The sequence below is a fragment of the Ascidia mentula genome, chromosome 1 (genome assembly GCF_947561715.1).
Source record: "Ascidia mentula chromosome 1, kaAscMent1.1, whole genome shotgun sequence".
Lineage (NCBI taxonomy): Eukaryota > Metazoa > Chordata > Ascidiacea > Phlebobranchia > Ascidiidae > Ascidia > Ascidia mentula.
In genome coordinates this window covers 5,692,568-5,708,221 of record NC_138566.1, presented here as the reverse complement: position 1 = coordinate 5,708,221, position 15,654 = coordinate 5,692,568, and the positions used below count along the sequence as shown (strand labels likewise).

Sequence of the window (15,654 nt, the reverse complement as noted above, 5' to 3'; positions counted from 1 at the left end):
AGATACTAACTTGCCCGACAACCTAGGTTTTGTGGCTCCAAGTATGGTTTATTTTATTGCAAAACCAGTGTCTTAAAAAGTTGCCAACGTCTGCAAAATGCCACCGCTGTGGGTTGGGTACTCTGCTTGAACCAGCAAGATACAGCATACTGCTTACTTACGCTTAACTCGATGGTCGGAAAAGGTGTAGGATGTCCTGATGGTTTTTGGTAGGTAATTAATTCCGGTGGTTACCGACACATATGCATACACCACGACACCATCCACTACGGGATAAACCCCAGTAAAAGCTTTCGTCACTAATTGGTCTTTACCCTTGAAAATGTAAAAGTAATGCAATTTAAAACAATAGCCGACAACATTGCTATGGTATTATTGTTATTTCTTCAAAATATAAAATGAAAATTAGCCACTGGTATGTTTAGACACACTTTCTGTGGTTTTGTGTACTCACAAGGATGTTTTGCTGAAAATTTTTGCTGTAGATGTAGCGTCTTGGACGTTGTCGATATTGGTATAAGATAGCAAAAGAGTAATGGCTGACGTCTTTGCACGTCGGGTACTGATCGGAAGAAAAGCGAACCGTGTATCCACTAACTGTGATATTCGTCTCACTCTGGCTCCATCTCTCGCGAGCTGTAAAGCAAAAAATATCTTAAACTACCTTAAAGTTTTGCTTTCTTTATTACATTTTTGAACTACATCGGGTCGAGTCGTTATTGTGCTAGACTGCTACTACTCATCCGTTTTGAAGTAAATAAAATAATTAGTTTAAAAACCCGACTATACTTACGGCATCTACACGGCTCCGTGGACCAATCTTCATTAATTTCCCAGCAATCTGCAACCAAAATGTCAGCGGGTCAAATAAATTTATCAAATTATTTTACAAGCGTCTCGGAAACAATCGTAAGACCAACTTTATTGATATCATTTCCATTTCACAATGGTCAATCCGCATACACACCTTTGGGGAAGTATTCAACTTTCCTGTAACGATCGTCACGATCACTGGCAAAGAACAACCAGTTCTGACGATATGTAAGCTTAATCGGATAAAGAGCAACAAAAGTAATCTGGCAAATAAAACATTAGCAATGAAAACAAATAATAACAAGTTGAGACATATATGTACTAAATGTACAAGACACAGTGCTGCATAAATAAGTTTTCTTATTATTCTTGTTATCCTTTTTTGTTTTGAGATATATGTACATGTGACATTGAGTTGTGTATGTGCCTTTATGGAAGAAAATATTACGGCTCAAAATTTTCCACAATAAGAGAGGCATTTTTTTGTGAAACAAGGCCCAAGTTACTGTCTAAGTAATATTGTGTATCCAACAGCTATGCAGTACCTGTCAACATCACGACAACAGCCAACAATTTTACCTGCTCATCCGGTGTAAGATGCCTTGACATGCCGAGATAAGTACAAGGAAACACTATGTAACTTGGTGGCGACATTTCAAACTAGCACAAAAAAACAAAATTTTACTAAAACATTTTCGCACGGCAATTAATCGCCTTCAGTTTTTTAAAACGTTAAATATTTTACTTCGTACAACTTACAAAATAACCGCTGATATTGGTTTTAAGTGCTGCACAGGGTTGCCATGCCAACAGCAAGTGTCCTTCGTTTGTTCCATCTCTTCCCGTTGGTAAGGCTAATTCGTGGACCTTCACATTAACTGGTGGGCATGACTCCAGTTTGTAATTGGCAATGAGTAAATGACGGGGCAGCTTCCCACACGAGCTTGCTAACAAATTATCGACAAGGTTTCAGGTTTTGGAAGTAAATGTGTCAGATGTATTTTACGTTGTTTTTTTTAAGAGCCAAAAACAATTTCATTTCTTAAAACAAAACAAACCAGTGTATGATTCATTGAATATATAATTCCCTTCGGTGCATTTCCCCATACAAGTGACAAAAACGTCCATGTTATTCGGAAACCCCCGCTGGCCACGCGCATTCTAAAAACATATTCAGAGACTAAACCTACCTTGAAAAAATCTCTTGAAAAAGAAAAAATTGACTAATAAGAGTTTTATTTATAGGTGGGCAAACGTATAACAGGAACAACACTTTCACGTGTTTATAAAAAAATATAATTCTTCTAAATATACCTCATAGAATAACAATCCAAAACAATTGTTTCTCACCTCGATGGCACAGTTTCGTGTGCAGTTGTAGTTGGGAATCTCGCTTTGCTTTGCAATGGGAACATTGGACCATTGAGAGGAGCGACGAATGTTACACTCGACTACCTGGCAAGTCATGACCATCAACATGGTCCAGCTGAGCACAAACGTGATTCCACCACCTGCTCTTGCCATTATTGTAGCTACAGAATTGAAGTTAAGAAGGTTGTATTGTAACAACACTCGTGGATTAAATTCGCTATAGTTTGTTTTGTACAGTACAGCTTTTGCGCATGGATCCTAACAATCAACCACGATTCCAAGCACTATTGGCTAAATTAGTGTTACATACTTATAATGAAGGACTCCCTACATTTCTAGTTATTAGCATTGGAGCATGTGAAATCGTTTATATTCAACTTCATATTAAACTGAACATATATAAAATGCCCTCGGTACCGGTATCTGTAATTTATGTTTATTGTTGGAATTATACTGGCAGTCAGTTACTAGTTTTCTTACATATTCAGGTTTTTATTTGCATTCTTTAATTTTTAATTTTTTAATATTTTTTTAAATTTTTATTCAGGCACTTTCCTTTATGTGGCAGACCTTCGCTTCTGCTTAGTTATTTTACGTTGTTTTGTACACTTTGCAGAAAGTGATGATCCCCTTTTCACGGCGAAATATATTTTTCTGATAAAAATTAAAACATCTTTCAAAGAGCTGTCTAACAGATTGATTTAAAAACGCTTTACTTAGCTTTTATGTTTATTCATTTATCAGATGAAGAACTGAACGAAAGCATTCTTTGTCGCAATACCCAGCGAATTTGCAACATCAATGACAACCCAATGATCTTAAACGCAGGTCGTGCGCTACATTTAAACGCATTCAACGCATGTCCACACACATATTTATAGCCGAAATGTTTTCGGTTTAAAACTGCAGAGTTTATATCTATGTTTCTATGCACAGTAGCATCCTCCACGGACAATATGCTCATCACCTACAATGAACATATAAACTGAGCTCGATTCCGGCAATGTACATTGGAAGTTGATTATAGATTCACTATATAGGATAATCTCTACCGGCGCTTCTTAACGCGTTGTCATGTCGAATTTTTTCAGACCACTGACGTCAGACGGTAAAACCTCATCCCAATCATGACCAAATATTTATTATTCTGTTGACCAGTTGACCAGTGATGAACTAAGTATAGGTTCGAAACGTTTTCTTTTAAATGATTAACAGCATCTTAGCTTTGGCTTTTTTATTCAAAGTTATTAACTCCACTTATTTTGCACCCACCCACCGACTGTTTTCCGATTATTAGGTGAAGAGCATCGATTTACGTTGATGGGTTTTGTGTAGGTTTTCACTTGCGATGATGGGAAATTCTGTTTGCTGCTAACACGGAAGGCTTTTGCGGATCGAAGAAAGACATCAGCAGTTTGTGATCTTTGGTGAGAAAAAATTTTCCAGGGTTTTAGTTGGTGTACATTGATACTTAGATTTTTTCTATCTTACATTCCAAATAATTTCACTGTTTACAGATCACGTAAATGCCCAGCTTTACAGGAAACTTCACCTCGATTAAGTTAAATATGTAACAAAGACCTGAGGAATACTAACTCCTGGAAAACTTAAAAAACAGTTGAAAAAGCAGTGGGGTCGCTCTGTAACTATCGGCCGAACCTTATCCGGGTCGCAGTGGACAATAACCATCTAATTTTTTCAACATTTTGTTTTCACTAAACACGTTGATAAAAAGCCTGTACGCAACCAAGTACGTTTTCAATAAAGGACGTTGCAAAATCACTATGATAAAAGTATCCAGTCTTTCATACTACTTGCTCTAATTTCAAATATAATCTGCTAAAATAAACTTTTACCCGCGTATCTTGACCACAATAAACCCCCTTTTTATGCGTTTTTTTATTCTGGTTGCCTTTTTCACATACCTCAACGAAATTTTTGCTGCAGGGTGAGCCAATTACCCGGCTAAAAACACCTCACAAGTTCATTGAAAAGAACGCAGAAATATTTTGAAAATACTCTAACGTCAATGCAGCTATTTCGTTATTCGTCCTGAATTACAACCACGACATTTTTTCCAAAAACTTTTAGGCGGGCTGATATGTCAAAATTCGATTAATTTTATTTCATTAAATAACTAAAAAAAAGTTTTACAAAGAAAACAAACCTTTGCAGCCAACCAAGTGACACAAAAGTCAATGCCGTTAAATGGTTGTATTGATACTTGCTAGATATAACACGATATGGAAAACAAAATATACATCTAAATATGTGGATAATGTTTGTCTCGTTGTCTTTTCCTTATATGGACTTCGTGCGTTTCTCAACACGTAGTCATGGCGGGGGAGTCCCGGTTTCGTGCCCTGTGACAAACAAATTGATTTTATTCACGCAGCAAAATTTGTTTTGACCCCTGAAAGTAAATAGGGGCATAATGGAAAACATTTTCGGACGTTTTTCTGCAGTAGGTCAACATTAACATAGCAGTCAGACAGGGCCATGCCATCTTTTAAAACGAGTTACACAAATCTGCCTTTCGGCGATTGGTCCAATTAATGACCGTTGCTCTATGGATTGAGCTGCAGGAGCTCATCTCAATATTCATTTATTTCAACGCAATTTGAAGCTATTCAGTATTGACAGCAAAATTTTCCTAAAAAATAGTATTTTTGCTCAAAGTCTAATACTTTCTCGAACAAAATGTAGTTTACCCATATTCTCCAAATTACTCAGTACTCGAAAGTAAGTGTGATTTCCCCATACTGGATCACGAAAGACTTTCACTCCATATGTTTGTTTTACACGATGGACATCATATGGATATTCCGAGCGAATTTCTTTGATCTGAATAAACTTGTGATGAAGTGAGCATCGCACTATCAAAACTTTGCTGTGGTTACAGCACAAATAAGAACTGCCATACTCCTCTGATAGTAATTTAGCAACTGCAGTGTTTGTACTAGCATATAGCTAAAAGTTACGAATATTAAACGTTCATGCTATGAACGTCAGTCAGCCCTATTGTTTTTTGTCGATTATTTGCCTTACAAACCCACCTGAATGCTCCATAAACCCGAACCAATATTGTTGAAACTGGATGTTATATTGCCTTGACTGTCGACCTACATATAAGAATTTTTATTACAAATAACCAATGCAAAGTAGAAATCAAAATTGTTGCAGGCTATACCAATACACTGTATGCATTAATGGGCAAGAGGTTTTTTGTTTTCTGTCACAGCATGCTACAGTATTTTGACATTTTTCCGTCTTCTATGTATAACATTATAAAACTGTGAGCCTACGAATACCCTAGTTACGCAACCCTTTGTTTGTACGGTTGTTACGCCAACCGTATGCAAGCACAAGTGTAGTTTTACTATAGTATACTACAGGTAATTACCATGGAAGACGTAACGTTGTTCTCTTGGCTAACTTTGAAGCCGGTTGTAAAATGTTCGTTTAGTCGAATTGAGTAAGCCGGAATATGGAAATCAGGGATTGCTTCCTCAAACGAAACTTCGTATGTACCATTTCGAAGTTCAGTTATCCTCGGTGCAGGCGATTTCCATGCTGTTTGACACAACATATACGCTGTTACTTCAGCACAACAAAGCAAAGTAAAGTTTCGCGAATAAGTGGGGAAATTGCCAACACATTGAGATACTGAGTTTGCGCCAAACATGATCAACACATAAGTCTGTGTAATATAGAAATTGGCTACCAGCTGCTATCATTTGTTGTATGTTGGAATGTCGCAATAAATTACTGTCTTGGTAAATTAGACAAATATATTTCGCTTTGAAAGCTTCATCAGTATTTTATTCATGCTTTTAAAGCGAAATTGATTTGTCTAATTCACAAAGACTGACAGATTTCAACCTGAAACGAAAGTTTCGAAAATAGCGGGTCTATATTTAAAATAAGGTGGAAATCGTCAGGGCCACTGGCAACGGAATGCTTGGAAATGATTCCCAGAATCAATTCACAAGCATAAATTATTGTGTTAATATTTGACAAATTTCTGTTAAATAGGCTTTTAATCTTTGCCATTGTGTGTTAGTAACCAAGTGTTGGTTGTATCGAAAGTCACTCACGCATGACACTGCATCCGGCCGTGCGTAATTGAAACACTTTTGCTAATATGACGTCATGTTGTTGTAGAATGTCATTTCGTTCAGCCTTTTATTTTACTCCCTAAAGCCTAACCAAATCACCGGTAGTGTCGGAAATCTTATAGTTCAAATTGTGCAGCGTACCTGCTCTTTGCATAGAAATAGACGCCGACCTCTCATCTGAAGTCATGGAATGCTGTCGCTATACAGGTTAGTTACGGTTGAACCAACTCTTGCGAACCGGTTCTCGGAATTTAATGAGAACCGGAAGCTAAAATATTTAAATCCTACCATTGGTAAATCGTTGCTTGCTTACGTTTAATGGAATGTTCATCCATGTTGTAAGAATGGGCAAAAGAAAAAGACCGTTAAAGCCAACTATAACTTCAGGAAGCAACACGACATCGTTCGCTGCAGGATAAACCTCACCAAAAGTTTTCGTCAATATTTGACCTTTACGCTGGAAAATGTAAAAGTAATATAATTTAGGGCAGAAGTCGAATGTTTTGATACTGTTTAGTTATTTTGTGTACTCACAAGACGCCTTTGCACATAATCCTCGCTATAGATCCAACGAGTTCGTTGTTGTTGTCGATACCGATATGAAATGCCAAGTGTGTAAAATCTGACGTCCTTGCAAGCCGGGTATTGCTCGAAGGAAATGCGAACTGTGTATCCACGAACTGTGACATTCGTCTTACCGTGGTACCATGGCTCACGGGCTGCAATGTAGAAAATATTTTACCTTACCAGGACAAGCTTTGGGTTTTGCTTTTTCCATAACCTTTTCAAACCACATCTTTAAAGTAATTTGGAAGCGTTTTGGGAGGAAACAAACAACGTAAATGGAAATGGGGATCGTTAATTTAGAAGAATATATGCGCTTGCAGTTGCGCATATGATTTTGTGCATCAATACTTTGGCAGTCATAATGTGAAAAAGTCGTACTTACAGCATCTACACGGCACCGTGGACCAATCTTTATTAATCTCCCAGCATTCTGCGACACAGAATCTTGGTCAAACAAACGAAGTAATACTACTTGTACTCTATTACTGATGCTGCCAGACAATTTTTTTTACTGTTAATCGGCTCATCCGGCAAGAATAATTGTAATTTTATTGTTCCGATTGTTATGCAGCAGCCTTCATTAGGATGCAACTAAATATCCAAAAATACTTTGGAAAGATTAGAATAACGGCAAGGAAGGCGGAAATGACACAGCTGCAATACATTTACTGACAATCACGATACCTCTATGTCGAAATTATAATTGTTTTTACCAGATGAGCGGTTTCACAGTATCGCAACTTCTAAATTGACATTTAAAAAACAACTGAAGACCAATTGCATTGATTTTTGGTGATCAATTCAATATACGTACGTTTGGGATAAAAATGAACTTCCGTTTCCATACTGTAGTATGCGACACGATCACTGCCTATGAGGAGATTGTTCGATATACGTGTGAGTTTTATCGGGTAGAGAATAACAAAAGTAATCTGGCAAACAAAATATTGAGAAGTTATGTTAGTCGCTAAAATAAGCATGGTGTGTGCATCGTGAGGCCATTTGATTGTGCAGGCGTATACACGACGCAGTGCTGAATAATTAGATTTACACAAGAAATTCTAATTTTTCAGTTTCATGCCCATGAATGAGCAAATTTGCGACCAACAAACGTCCAATAAAAGAGAAACCTATTTGAAGTTCATGAAATTTCTGTATTTGTAAAATTGTGTTTCGAAAGATCGGCCGGAAAGCGTAACGCCTGCAGCTAACAATTTTACCTGCTCATCTGGTGCAAGATGTCTTGACATCCGAAAAAAACTACAAGGATTGTATTTGAAGAATTTGTAATCTGGTGACATTTCAGCCTAATGAAAACGAGTTGCAATATAACCGTTTTGTATGATAATAAACTGACTTTTCCAAAACGTTTAGGCATTGTGGAACTTACATAGTAACCGGTGATATTAGTTTTAAGTGCTTCACATGGTTGCCATGTTAACAGCAAGTGTCCTTCGTTTGCTCCATCTATTCCAGTTGGTAAGGCTAATTCGTGGACCTTTATATTAACTGGTGGGCAAAATTCTTTGAGTTGCTGGCTGAATTGTACGTGTTTGGGCAGACTTTCGCAACGCAGTGCTGTCGAAGTAAAATGAGGGTAAGTTTGCTCCAAAGTAAACAAAAGTTGCCTAAACAAAACGAACCAGTGTAAGATTCATTAAAAATATATTTCCCTTCCGTGCAGATCCTCATGCAATCCACAAAAGTGTTCATCTTTCGTGGTAACCCCCACTGGGCACGATCATTCTAAATATATTTTGTAGCGTGTAACTTAAATATACTGTACAGACAACTGTAAAGCAAACTAAGTTTCAAAGTACGAACTATTAGGACTACCCTAACACAGCATATCTAAAGACAACTATGCCTACAATACGTTATAGACTTATGTAAAATAACATTGAGTCGGCAATAAGCGATTTAATCCTGGTGGACAAAGCAACACAATGAATCAGCAACATAAGTTTTTTGTGTTTACAAAAAAATAATAACATATATTTTCTAACATCGCCTGTAGTGCCGTGACATAGAACCAAAAACAATTATTACTCACCTCGATGGCGCAGGTCCGTGTGCAGTTATAGTTAGGAATCTCGCTTTCTTTTGCAATGGGAACATTCGATCGTTGAGACGAGCCAATATGGTAACACTCTACTACCTGGCAAGTCATGACCATCAACATGGTCCAGCTGAGCACAAGCGGGACGGCACCACCTGCTCTTCCCATTATTGTACCTGTGAAAGCAAAGTATTGTTGTGGTACGTTAAGTTCTGGTTCTTCTTCCGACCTCATTAGCACCAACGCACGTGAAATGTTTAACATCAAGTCATATTGTCTGAATAAAAAAAAGTGTATCTGGAATTTATCGTGATATTTTTCTCATTAACCAACTAAGTTTGGTGCTAACACGTTGCAAAGAATTTTAACAACAGATTTTAAACAACTAAAAAAGCACTGTTTGTCGCAATACCCAACAACTTTGCAATATTAATTACAACCCAATTATCTTAAACACTGATCTTGCGCTACATTGAAAGGCATGCGCATGTTCACACATATTTATAGCCTACATGTTTTCGGTTGAACTGCAGAGTTTGCATCTATGTTTCGTATGCACAGTGGTATAGTCTGCGAACTACATAGACAACACCTTGAATGCACATATATGCAGTTTTCAATATCTACAATGTATATTTGAAGATAACAGGGTCCACTGATGTATTATAGGATAATCTGTACCGGAGGTTCTTAAAGCGTCGTCATGGTACAAAAAAGTATTTTACAGCATATAGGCCTAACATGCTTGAATACAGCAAGAAGTGTGGCAAACGAAGACTGTAAGTATTGGTAGTAAAGTAAATGTGTCTAGAGCAATTTATATCCATATTTTTTAGAAGCTTACCGAAAAAACTGATTTTTGTGCATAATATTAAATGGAAATACATACCACGAAGTGGAAATCTGCGTGCCCGCTAGTGTAAAAGCTAGCCCAGTGCCACAGTCAACAGCTGCACTGAAGAGATACAGCCCGACACAGTATGCACACCTGCCTGCAACTCTTTATGAATATAAATGAACATTTTAAATAAAACGTGAATGTGGATTGATGTTCCAGACATCATTGCTTCGTAAAACTGGGATGTAGGAAAGTTCTTGGAACAAAAAAACCCTTGTTGAATTTTTTCTATTTTCGGCCACCGTGATTTTACCGCTAAAAAGGAACCCTTTTTAGGGTCGGTGCTTTTAAAAGTGTCAAAGTCAAAGCTTTGGATACAAACGAGCTTTTACCTTAAATTTGTCTTGATCAGACTAAAAAAGTTATTTTCTAAAAAACGGTTATTTTGGAGTGAAAGTTAAACTGTCATATTCTCTTTAGCCTTTTGAATGGGGTGCTTAAGTACTAGGCAGTGTTGCCTCTTGCTGGGAATTAATTATTGACACAATACCGCACACATTATTTGTCTAAAAACGTCGTACACGAATATTTAAGTCACTTAAAATTACATCAAAAAAACTAGAAAACGTAATGCGAAATAGACGAAACGAATTATAAAGTATATGAATAATTTTTCGTGTCTTCGGTGACCATAATAAAAGGTGGATATGTCGTGCAAAAGATGGGTGCACGCATTACATTTATCTCTACTGCCAGGTATCACCGCCCACAGTAAAGAAAACTTACATTTAAAACCAAGACAGGGTACGACGGGATATGCTGTCTCATCAAATTTATAAATAAAAGTCAATATGTTATATGGTTTCCAATCCATATACTGCATTGCAACGACGGCGCATCTTTTTCAATTTACATTTATGCTAAACATAGAAGACCAGCTTCGTCCAAATACAGACCCTTTGTGGGGCGTATGTTAATTTCTAAGTTTCTTGAGTCTGCAATGTAAGGTTCGACCAACCTATAATAAGACGCATTTTGTTTTGAATTTGACTTTAGTAGATTGTAACAGGTAATTAAAGCTTCTATTTGTCAACTAGCATTTGTTCAAAAATGATCGTGAACAGCTTCAGGTATGTGAAATAAAATGCAAACAGGTTACTGTATACACCGTTAAAATACTGATACGGAATTAGGCATGTATTGCACAAACTACCACCGGTATATGTATCTATTCACAATATACCATACAGAAAACCAATGGCACGTTTAAACAGTAAACAAGCAGACCATACTCCTCATGTAATTGGCCAATCAGGCCCCAGGGACATGACCTAATGAACCTAAACCACAACTCATGATTAGACCACTCGTGCTGTTTAGAGTTTTCAGCACAGTATATCCGACTTCGTTGCACATAATACCACTGAAAGTGACAAGGATTATGATTATTGCGTAACTGCAGTTATAATTTGAGCCTTCGTCCGACATATTTGTACCTGAACAGAAACAACGATCATCATAAACAAAGTTTTTGTATCTGCTGACAATTGTACGCATATACGTCTATGAAGAAACGCAATTTACAAGAAAAATGGAAGGAGGGTATATAAGGCGCATGGGTCACATAAGCTTATCCTGCTTCAATTATTTTAAAAAATCTTCCACAAAAAACTCGGGATAACGCAATTAGTTGAAATGATTTTGTATTACGGTGATAAAATTTATTTAAAACAGTTCGAAAACATTCATAATAACATTGAAAGTGTGTGATGAGCCAATGAATTTTAAAAGCGAAATCGCTAAATATACAGGCTAGGCTATGAAATCTAAATATTTCAGATGTAATGGGGATGAAATTGCGTCACAAATATTCACTAGCAACGTTATTTTATGTTTTTAATGAACCAGTAATGGATGCAAAGCTATGCAAAGTAATTTGGGACAGCGTATACGTTTATATGTCGATAGCCTGATATTCGTCGCATGAAGCTGTCATGTATGTGGTAACTGATGAACGTTAAACAGTGGGAACTTGTAAGCAGACGAAAATGCGTTTAAAGATTAATAACGTGGCATATGGGGTGTGTGGTTGGTCGATTGATTGTGTATCGCGACGTACACGACAAGATGTAGCTTGGGATTGTTACTTTGAGGATTCAACTTCATAGTACAAAACAATATAAATAACACCTAATGCAAACTGTATACTTTATGGTTTCTGACGTGTTTTATTTGTGCAAGAATGTCTGATATTGGTTAGTGCAGCGATTTTAGTGGGACGACTCTGGCTATTCAATTATTTTAAAACGGCTGTTCCAAGGTGTACTAAGATGCATGATAATAACACAGATACGAAGGCCCTGTGAATGGTGGACTACGTTTTCTTTTGAATACGTGTAGCTGAGAATGAAACCAGGTGATTCATCATGCCAAAAACGTTTTCTAAGATCTGTTTGAAAACATTCTTTAGACTTAAATTCAGATATGTCTACACTTTACATATATGCTAAAAGAAGTGGGCTGATATAAATTAGTACTAAACTAATGAAAATGTATGTATTACTGCATTAGTCCGGACGAGCTGACAGACAGCTCAGGTCTGCCGCGAACCGCAAAGCGGCAAAATTTAATCAATAGGGAAATGCCCATCATAGAAGCTGAAGTGAGACATTTCCTCGCCATATGAAACCGTCTTGGTTTGTGCGGTGATCGCCTACACAGTAGGTCTGCGTTGCGTTGCGAACCGAGCTTTCCTGCGTTCTTACAGTCGCTACTACCTCGCTACATGTAAAAGTATGGAAAGCTTGTTGTGGAATTAGGATGCATATACGGCCAGACAGCATATCTGTTTTGATTTGTTGCGATCGCAAAACGATTAGGAAGTGGAACCCAATTTGTTGTATGAATAGCGAGCCAACAGGCAAGCATGCATTTAGTGACGCTGCCAGTTAATTTCGTTGGTTTTGAGGGCAGTGAATGCGCTTTTCTGAACGATATAATCTCATATTTGGTTTTTATTTAATCCTTATTTGTAAACTTTGATCTTGATTTTTATACTGTTTTTGTCAGTTTAAATCAAAATGAGATACATTTACACAGGGCTTGATTGCTAGCAATTGTGTTTAAAAACATGGAAACTTTGAAGTATGAATTTGAGTCGAAACACTTTTGTTTTGCTGATTGCAGCCGGGAAGATTTTGCCACAACAACGGTAAATAATAATTAAGTAACAAACAATATAGCGACATCACCACATATGTGTGACAGTAATTTGTAGTCTATACTGTTTATCTTTCACTTTTTAAGTACTTTGTTTCAAGAGTTTAACCGTGTGGACTCTGTGTAGAGTTATTTGACTTAGTGATACGGCAATCTGTCACATTAAAATGAACACACGTTTGTTTGGATTCATCGTCTTGAACGCTATTTGTTTGTAAGGCACTAAATCAGTTTTAAACGTTTGGTATCCATGTGCACTTGTCGAAGACGTCCTTTGTTTATGTTATCATACTTGGCACTCATCATCCGGAAAGCTGGCAGTTTACTCAGAAAGACTCTGGCAAAACAAAATTATGAAAAGTTATTCGGGGAAGTTGATCAATAGAAGTTGTTGTATGAAGAATCACAGCATAAAAAAATTTAAAAATCTATACGTTCTATGATTTGGCACTGGCAAATTACAGTTCAAATTCTCACACACGTAATCAAAGAAGCAAATCCAATACATACAGCGGGTTGTCATTTGCGTACACAAGAGGAGGGGGCTAGGACACTGCCAAATAATCATTTTTCAAAAAGACGATGTTTTGATAATATTATTAACACCACTTCGGTATTTTGTCTGCGAACCCGCCTACATTTTGTGTGTGTAATGATTTTTGTGTTTCCCTGATTAATTGCAAACATTTTGTTGACAGCTGCCGTGTCGTTTCGGGCCGAAAATTCTGTGGCTCTTTAAACTCTTCGCCGTCCTCTATTGGTCCCTTTCCATCAGCCTTTTCTTAGTTTATCAAGGAGTAAACGGCTGGCACTACTTGAGCAACTGGGGAGTTTTCATGATTCTTGTTTACTTTATTTCCTCATTCATCGTCGTTTCCTACGAAGTTTTTCGAAAGAAATCGGAGTTTAAGAAAAACGGAGAGGGTGATCTTCTCCTGAATCACGTGGATTCTTCAACGCAAGGTAACTGAATTTCCTTAAGTAAAAAATCACTCTAACTTCCTGTACTAGAAATACCTACGCCGTTCGCTCTTAACATTTGGTTTATGTTAAACTGAAATTTAGTTGCTAACGTTGGTATATGTTCAATTTTTTGCACTTTTCACTAATTTAGAAATTGTTGTTCTTATCAAAAGGATTAAATAAGCCTCCAACATATTTCCTTCCGTATACTTTTAACTAAACACTGGAAAATTTATTTTAGATCGCCTTCGTTGGTATCATAAGATGACGTGGGTCCTACAGACTTTAGCACTTGACGGCTCCATTGTAATAACCATTATCTTCTGGACCATGTCAAAGTTCCAGTTTTCATTCTTACTCTTTAATAAACACGCAATGAGCACGATATTCATGCTGATAGATTTCTGGTTGGTCCGTGTACCTGTTAGACTTTTGCACGTTGTGTATGTTATAGCGGTCGCACTTTCGTATTCATTGTTTACTTTAATTTTGTATCTTGTCGGATATATTTCGAAGATTTACCCGTTCATGGATTGGTCGTGGCACCCTGCTGTTGCTGCTGCTGTGTGTATTTTACTCAGCACTGTCGGTTGTACTGTAGTGCATTCGCTAGTTTTTCTCATGTACAAGTTGAGGAATTACTTAACTACCAAATAAAATCCTTTACAATGTCTTATTGATCTGAAATAAAGCTGGAGAGATCTTATTGCATTTCAATAAAAATGCTCCGATTATGTATGTTAAACTGAGACGTTTTCTCGCCATATGGAATCGCCTACGCAGCAGGTATAAGTCGCCACAGAGTTTCCTAATGTACACGGTAGTTTATAGCTACCGACTGCAAACTACTTTTAAAGATCGCCTTCGTTGGTATAACAAGATTATGTGGGTCCTACAGACTTATAAGCACATGACGGCTCTGTAGTGATAACCCTTATATTTTGGAGCATAGCAAAGCTGCAGAATACATTATCATTTTTTAATAAACATGCAATGAGCACGATATTCATGCTGGTAGATATATGTTTGGTCCGTATATCTGCGGTAGAATTTTGCATGTTTATTAAAAAATGATAATGTATTCTGCAGCTTTGCTATGCCTTTGCTCTTTTACATTCTTTGTTTAGTTCAATTTTGTTCCGTTTTGGATATATTTCGAAGAATTACCGGTACATGGATTGGTCGTGCCACACCCTGCTGTTGCTGCTGCTGTATGCGTTTTACTCAGCACTGTCAGCTGTACTGTGGTGCATGCTTTAGTTTTTCTCGTGTACAAGCTGGGAACTTTCTTAACCGGATCATACAATATCTCACTGACTTGAACTGAAGCTGGAAATATCCTACTGTATTTTAATAAAGTTAAGAACTTTAGCCGAAGTACAAAGACTCAACCTGGTGTGTTGACTTATATCGTTCATGAAAATTTCTCATGTAAATCTGAATATAACCAAACGAAGTTTATTCGATTGTTGGCTGCAACTAACAATCTTTAATACAGACGCTGTATTCCTGCAGCTTGTCCCAAGATGTTTGGTTTCAAAAGTCCACTATGTGCTTGGGGTTTTGGTTTAAGATGTACTGCATGTCCACACACACCTCCTGTTCCGCTTTTTATCCTTTTTGCGCTTCTTTTTGACGCAACATCACTGATAACCCGCATGTAATGAAAAAATAACTCCATTTACATCAAAAACTAAGCACCATAG

The 15,654-nt window shown here is 37.2% G+C and overlaps 2 protein-coding genes and 1 long non-coding RNA gene across 3 annotated transcripts; 1 reads left to right on the top strand and 2 right to left on the bottom strand.

Moving 5' to 3' along the window:
• Nucleotides 1–175: 175 nt before the first annotated feature.
• Nucleotides 176–1,397, bottom strand: LOC145895330 (uncharacterized). Its single transcript, XR_014401615.1, has 5 exons — nt 1,393–1,397; nt 968–1,076; nt 794–841; nt 455–636; nt 176–315 (listed from the first exon to the last, which is right to left on the bottom strand). It is a non-coding gene; the product is annotated as an uncharacterized LOC145895330 (long non-coding RNA).
• Nucleotides 1,398–4,456: 3,059 nt separating this feature from the next.
• Nucleotides 4,457–6,880, bottom strand: LOC145895322 (uncharacterized). The gene is made up of 6 exons (XM_082984116.1): nt 6,837–6,880; nt 6,616–6,759; nt 5,588–5,757; nt 5,241–5,306; nt 4,896–5,028; nt 4,457–4,547 (listed from the first exon to the last, which is right to left on the bottom strand). Exons 2-6 carry the CDS (start codon nt 6,635–6,637, stop codon nt 4,519–4,521), a joined length of 420 nt encoding a protein of 139 aa, XP_082840242.1. The 5' UTR covers nt 6,638–6,759; nt 6,837–6,880; the 3' UTR covers nt 4,457–4,518.
• A 5,985-nt stretch (nt 6,881–12,865) lies between these two features.
• On the top strand, nt 12,866–14,605 carry LOC145897471 (protein rolling stone-like). Its single transcript, XM_082985821.1, has 3 exons — nt 12,866–12,977; nt 13,684–13,948; nt 14,190–14,605. The coding sequence occupies exons 1-3, from the start codon at nt 12,897–12,899 to the stop codon at nt 14,603–14,605; spliced, it is 762 nt and encodes a 253-aa protein (XP_082841947.1). The 5' UTR covers nt 12,866–12,896.
• Nucleotides 14,606–15,654: the final 1,049 nt, after the last annotated feature.

What these genes read in the sequence shown, in the direction of transcription:
- LOC145895322 (XM_082984116.1), bottom strand. Translation starts at nt 6,637, where the DNA reads ATGGATGAACATTCCATTAAAC. An exon ending in GGATGAACATTCCATTAAAC is followed by an intron (nt 5,758 to 6,615) that starts GTAAGCAAGCAA and finishes TGTGTCAAACAG; the next exon opens with CATGGAAATCGCCTGCACCG. An exon ending in ACAACGTTACGTCTTCCATG is followed by an intron (nt 5,307 to 5,587) that starts GTAATTACCTGT and finishes TCTTATATGTAG; the next exon opens with GTCGACAGTCAAGGCAATAT.
- LOC145897471 (XM_082985821.1), top strand. Translation starts at nt 12,897, where the DNA reads ATGGAAACTTTGAAGTATGAATTTGAGTCGAAACACTTTTGTTTTGCT. An exon ending in AAGATTTTGCCACAACAACG is followed by an intron (nt 12,978 to 13,683) that starts GTAAATAATAAT and finishes TTTTGTTGACAG; the next exon opens with CTGCCGTGTCGTTTCGGGCC. An exon ending in CGTGGATTCTTCAACGCAAG is followed by an intron (nt 13,949 to 14,189) that starts GTAACTGAATTT and finishes AATTTATTTTAG; the next exon opens with ATCGCCTTCGTTGGTATCAT.